General features: G+C 46.2%; 1 protein-coding gene across 1 annotated transcript in view; it reads right to left on the bottom strand.

The window, feature by feature from the left end:
• LOC134076183 (platelet-derived growth factor subunit A-like) overlaps positions 1-3,371 on the bottom strand; it is a 10,796-nt gene extending 7,425 nt beyond the window's left edge. The window contains exons 1-2 of the mRNA XM_062531189.1: positions 2,712-3,371; positions 2,062-2,158 (exon numbers count right to left, since the gene is read on the bottom strand). Of these exons, the coding sequence (XP_062387173.1) occupies positions 2,062-2,158; positions 2,712-2,774 (160 nt within the window). The 5' untranslated portion in view covers positions 2,775-3,371. The remainder of the gene's footprint in view (positions 1-2,061; positions 2,159-2,711) is intronic.
• Between the last annotated feature and the right edge of the window lie 3,312 nt (positions 3,372-6,683).

Genomic DNA, 6,683 nt, shown 5'->3' with positions numbered 1-6,683 from the left:
AAACCATTTCAGATGCTGAGGGAGTGCGTGACAATGCTATTTGTCAGGAGCATCACCAAGCAAGTGTCGTCTTGCCCATCCCCCCCCTGCGCTCTCCCACCAGTTTGGAACCCCTACACCTTGACAGCCTGGAGTAGAGCCATGGAGTATGTATGGGACCATTTCACGTCATCGAAGCTCTTAAACCCACCAACTAACTAGCTCTTAAACGTGAAACCAACCCTTAGAATTCATCAAAAAGTAAAAACAGCAAGAAGTACTGGTTACTCACTTGGTCACAAACAGTCATTTAAAGAAATAAAAAACTGGTGCAGAATTTGCAAGCGATGCAGATCGATGGCAGAGACACTTGGAATCTGGGAAGTTACATCTGTCTTCTTAACAACAATGTCTATCATCACCTTATTTTCCTGATTTTTTAGGTAGATTTGGCAGTTTGATAAAGGAAGCCGTTACTGTGGCTTCTGACTTTATTCTTGCACTAGCTGAATCCTACTGGACCTTTGACTAAATGTGTTGCAGTAGATTGAATTGAATTCCCCTCACATAGTCTGGTGTAGTAGGTATATAAACACAATTCTCCATCTAGTGGATGTGCTGTTTTTTCCCCCCTCCTTGCTACTCTTGTGCACCGACGCCACACAAAACACAAGGCACCTCATGGGTGACATGTCACAGTCTGGTTCACTCTGTAGAGGCTGGGTAAGCGGGGTCATGAGAGCCGGCAGTCAGGGTGGGTGGGGGGCGTTGTGTGGAACCTTCCGGAAACAGGCCCTGAGATGTTTGAGGAGTGGTGGCTCTCTATTCAGCTTTAAGCAGCGTGTCCGCATGCTTGGTAGGGTAGCTTTGGCTCCCTTTTAAAGGACTTGTTTGGCTACATGTGTGTGGTGTGTGTGGTGTGGTGTGTGTGTGTGTGTGTGTGTGTGTGTGTGTGTGTGTGTGTGTGTGTGTGTGTGTGTGTGTGTGTGTGTGTGTGTGTGTGTGTGTGTGTGCATGTGTGAGTGTGTTTGTATGCATGTGTGTTTGCATGTGTGAGCGGGTTTGTATGCAGGTTTGGAATGCATGTATCAATGTGCATATTTGGATGCGTGTGTGTCTGCAGAAAAAACTGCACACACCTCACACGTCTTCAGCTGACATATTGGAATGGCATGAATAATACATTAACAACATAACGGCCTTTCAGCTCTCTCTCAGGCAATAATAGCCAGGATGACAACAGCATAATGAAGTTAGCCACTTGACCCCCCCCCCCCCCCCCCCCAAAAAAAAAAGCCAGCCATGGGACGCTGCCATTTGCATTTCAATTATATTGTTGGACACTAAACTATTTCTCTAATTAATGTCCCTTGAAGTTTAGACGATGAAGTTGAGAGGGATTGTAAACTACCTCCAGTCCTCACAACAGCTGTGATGCAGCCAGGCTACAATTGTTACTGTTGGGCTGGGGTGTTCACATGCCCTCGTCCGGCAGGACGCATTGGACAACACATTAAAAGTGGAACCCATGCAGCAGGGCAGTTTGTCTTTCCATGTCCCATTGCGCTGTTTCCCTAAAAATAACAAAACCGTGTGGGAGCGTCTCTGGGAGAATCCGCCAAATGTGTCATTCATCACCAAGTTCACTGAGGTTGGAGGCGTACGTGCCACATAGTATGCAGAGTAATGGGGAGACCCGTCTCCTAGTAACAGACGGTAAGGAATTTGGCATCAGAAAGACTGACTGCTAGTTACAGGGCTTCGCTCTGCCTTCTTCGTTAACATGCATACATTACATGCAAAACAATTACAATACGCATACCCTTTTTCCAAGTGTAGATTTGATAAATAAAAAAAACATCATTAAAACGTAATGAACAACAATAGAATAATAAATTATTTAAGACATCTACAAAGCCCTGATTTAACCTGTGTCGTGGTGGTTTTACACTTTGACGCGCTATCGTCTGAAACAATGTCAATGGCAGGCTCGTCTTGCAAGACGGGACCACGGACCAGGGGTAAAAAATACCGGATAGATAGTTAACTGCGTGGAGGAGAGGAGGCAACTGGGGTCTATACCTAAGGAGTCCATGTCCAACAGCCGCTGGAGGTCACTAATGCTGCGGATTTCACTGTTGGAGAGTCTGTCGATGAGTTCTTGAGGGATTTGAACCTCCTTGATACAAAAGAGACAAAAGACAAAAATGCATAATCATATCCTATCGTATATCATCCCACATTTGACGACCAATTATAAAGGATAGGCAATGTTGACACAATGTTTCTGGATTAGTCATAATGATCAGGTGGGAGCGAGCTAGGGCTAGGCTACTCAAATGCGTTACTGCACTTGTTATACGAGCATGCCGCTCCTTTCAGGATAGGCTAGTATTTAGCCATGTAGCGTCTTAAAACTGAGCCAAATGCAAACAGGCAGCAGGCTCTGAGGCTATCCTGCCCCCTTAACTTTATTCTCACCTAATAAAGCAATTCAAAGTCACATGAAATAGAAATGTGAAGTGTGCATAAACTCTTATCTCGGTGGCGTGCAATCACGCATTGAGGGCAGTGCATATCTTAATGTGTCAGTTTACAAACCTTAAATGATATTATGGCCGGTCACAGTGCTAAGTGCGCTCCAAATGAGCACTTGTTGTCTAAACTAAACGACTGCGGAACAGGTGAGTGGACCGTGCAGCGGTTATCAAGGTGTTTTTTAATGAGCCTACCTCGGCAATAGTGTGAAGCAGGCACACGTAGCAGACAAGTAAACGATAAAGTGCGGCCATCATCTCCGTTTGCGTCTCGAGTTGTCCCAGAAGAAAAAACGGTCATCCGGTTGGAGCTGGGGCTCTGCTCCTAGACGAGTGGGATCCAGTACCATGCCTCGCGCTAAGCGACTATAACGACTCTCGACCTCCTTAAAAGAACTATCAACTATTCGGCGACAACAGAAGTAGGCTAAGGCACTGATAATTCTCAATATCTAGACATTGAGTGGGAATATTTCGGTCCTCGGTATGAAGGAAAGACCATTCGTTTTTGAAACGGTACACTTTTATAAGGCAAAGCTTAATTATTCAGGGTGTATAATAAGTCTGATTGGATTTTATGGCGGTAAGGCAAACTTGATTTTTTCTTCAAAGTGAAATCCCTTGGTAGCGCAGTCTGTACGTTATTTTTGCCAGATTCCCATTCAAACAAAAATGAAGAGTCAGGTGATCCATTCAGCATCAGCAACATAATCAGTCATTTTTATGGAGTAAAATTACAATCCGTTTTGGTGTGCCCCTGGAGAGAATAAAGACCAGGCTCAATACATCTGACGTGTCTTAATCCAGGCTATTGAAAGCGCAGGTCCCCGTTGCTCCGACTCCGCCGTCGTGGGACCTTCTCTGATGAATGAAGTCGGAGTGCTTTGAGTCACTGAATTTACTTGGCGGACTTGCGTTCCAGGGAGCGTCCCCACACCCACAATAATCTCCCAACAAATCACGGCGCAGTCACACAGCGGAGTGCACCAGATGTCGCCCGCTTCACGTGCGCAGCGCGCGCGCACGGTTTGTGCACTGCACATGAACACTTACCTGAAATAAATGACATTTCAAAAGCTGCACACAAGTCTAAATTCGGACCGGACTGACCAGAGCTCGGGAGGTTTAGTTTGCAGGCACACTAGGGACCTCTTGTCTGGAAAAACGGGTTGGCAACTCTCTTGTCTTCTTAATAAGCCCAAGAGAGTTACATTTCAAGGAAATGTAGTACCTTTCTGTAGGAAGAGATGCGTTTCTAGATCTTTTGAAATGATAACCTTAAATACTGACATGCTAACTTTCATTGTAATTAACTGAAACTCAGGAATATTATGTTTATTTCAGCTCACCATCATTTTTTTTAGAACAACCTTTAAGTATTTTCCCACCAATCTTTCTCCGTAATATGATGATAAAGTTATCCAATGTCATACCTTGCATTAGATCATTAACGTTCTCTCTCTCTCTCTCTCTCTCTCTGTCTCTGTCTCTCAGACACACACACACACACACACACACACACACACACACACACACACACACACACACACACACACACACACACACACACACACATACACACACACAGGGAAATAAAAACGTTTTGGGTGTGACAGACAGTGCCATAAATTTGTGTGATAAAAAAATCTTGTACCCTGCAGCTAGTGGGGGGAAAAAAACAATGATTGTTCTGTACAGTCTGCCTCTGACAGATGTTTGTGCAAGCACACAGTGTGTGTGTGTGTGTGTGTGTGTGTGTGTGTGTGAGAGAGAGAGAGAGAGAGAGAGAGAGAGAGGAAGAGAGAGTCAGTGTTTCTGTATGCTTGTGCATACACACTGTTGACTGCAATGACATAAGTCTAACCAGAGGCAAAACTATGTGGCAAAATCAGGTAATCATTTTGCCTCTGCCGCACATACCCTGTCCAACCCCAAACCCCATTTTATTGTTGCTCTCATAATTAAGATAACCTCAGACACCGACAGATAGTTGTTTACTGACAGTAATTCTCCAGCAACTTCCTGATCTTAATTGCTTCTCACCCAAGACAATTCCCATGACCAACACTTCCCCCAGGCTCATGATAAGGATATGAGGACTGTGACACTCTGCCTTCATGCACCATTTCTCTGCGCCAATGTGCCATTGTGACTTGTGGAGCTTTATGGAAACTCAAGCCTGCTCTCCCCAACAGTAAAGTCTATGATGATGACTGTACCCAGACCAGGCGAGTCCAACACAGTGAATGAGTGCTGGATGCCAGTGTGTTGTAATTCTCACCGAAGGCCACTTAAGGATACGGTGCAGCCAATTAATGGCTTACACTTGAGGAGAAGATCTTATGATTAGAGAGAGGTTTTGAGCGAGAGGGAGAGAGGGAGTTGGCTAATGTCTGACGGGATGACCACGGCCGAGTGGGTTTTAATGTCCGGCGAGGGCGAGTATCGGTCCAGAGATCTCTCCAGACGCTTATGAGTGAATCGGTGAGCCGAGTGACCGTGATCTTTGCGGGCCACCCGCTGTAACACATTCCCTGGGAAAATGCAGCCAAGGGGAACAAAGTAGAGAGATGGAGGGAGAGAAAGGTAGGAGAGAGAGAGAGACACACTCACAGAGGAAGAGAGGGGGTAGAGATGGAGGGAGAGATGGAGAGAAAGAGAGGTGGGATAGAGAGACACACAGAGGAAGAGAGGGGGTAGAGATGGAGGGATACAGTAGATGGAGAGAAAGAGAGGTAGGATAAAGAGACACACAGAGGAAGAGGGGGGTGGATCTAAAGGCAGAGATGGTGGAAATTGAAAAGAAGAGAGGACATTCATTGGAGACCTGCATTATTTCATGCAGTGCAGACACAGACACTAGACAGATAGACCCCAACACACACACACAATGTTGTGCCTAATGGGAACAACATTCCCCCGGCAGGTTCTAGACTATACAGCTCAGTATTTGGTAGAATTCTGTACACAAAACCTACTAGTCCACACATCGTTGTAACCATTTATACTCGTTTAGACCCATAAAATACCTTTTTTTAATGAACGATTATACAGTAGGTGCATTCAGCTTATACTCAAAGGACTGCCCTTGATTACTAACGATGAGATCTGCCCCTCTAGCCCGGTGCTTTGGTGACTTGATGGATATCTGGTGTGGAGGGGAGCCGCAGCACATTCCAGGCTCTGGTGGAGGGCCGCCCAGCATCCATACATCCCGCCAGCCTGGTGAGAAATCCTCAAAGTCAAAAGAAAAGGGACTTTTGTTCTGATGTCTTCACCGGACACAATGGGCTCAAGCGAGCCTTAAATTAGGTTAGCTCTCTTAGATTAGCACAGCGTGTGTGTGTCTGTGTCTGTGCACAAAGTTGAGGCGCATAGTGAGGGGGATTGTGGGACTTGGAGTCCCCGGGGACGTGCGACTGCATGGGCCAAGCTGAAGTGACTCATTCAGCGGGGACCCTAAATAAGGAGCACAAAGCCACATCCTCCAACTCTGTGGGAAAACCAGGAGAAAGGGACCGCTTGCCAAAGATGGGGAACACACACACTCTCAGTGTCTCTCATACACACACACACACACACACACACACACACACACACACACACACACACACTTTATCACCCACCCTAGTCAGTAAAAGAAAACACTGCCAGGCAAATAGGACAGAGAGAATTACCTCAGGACCAGGTATACATTATTCTAGCCCCTGACTTATCAACAAAACATATTTATCATATATATTTACTCCATGAATGTTTCTTTTCTACATATCGTTAAAAGCGTTGTGGGGACCCCTAAAAGAATAGGGCCTAGCCTATGTTCCCTATAGAGACCAGAGGGACAAACGTTGCCGCTAATTGAGCAGCAGCTGAATGGCGAAGAAGAGACAAACGCGACGGCTAATTGAGCCGCAGCTGAATGGCGAGAGAGAGAAAGGCGCAGGAAAGGTCAGGATGGAGCCCAGATCAGATAAGGCCACTGTCCAGTCACTCTCTCTGGAGTGCCCCGTCCACTGCCCCGTCCCACCGCCCGGTGACGTTAGCCGGTGCCAATTCAGCATTACACAAGGCACCTTGCACTGCACAACACAACACAACGTCTGCAGTCGGTCTCAGTCCAGTCTAATTGGAGCGAATCAGGTACGAGTGCAATAACAGAACTAAGCA

This window comes from Sardina pilchardus, chromosome 1 (genome assembly GCF_963854185.1).
Source record: "Sardina pilchardus chromosome 1, fSarPil1.1, whole genome shotgun sequence".
NCBI lineage: Eukaryota > Metazoa > Chordata > Actinopteri > Clupeiformes > Clupeidae > Sardina > Sardina pilchardus.
Note: the sequence above shows the minus strand (reverse complement) of the source record. Positions and strands in the feature narration are given on the sequence as shown.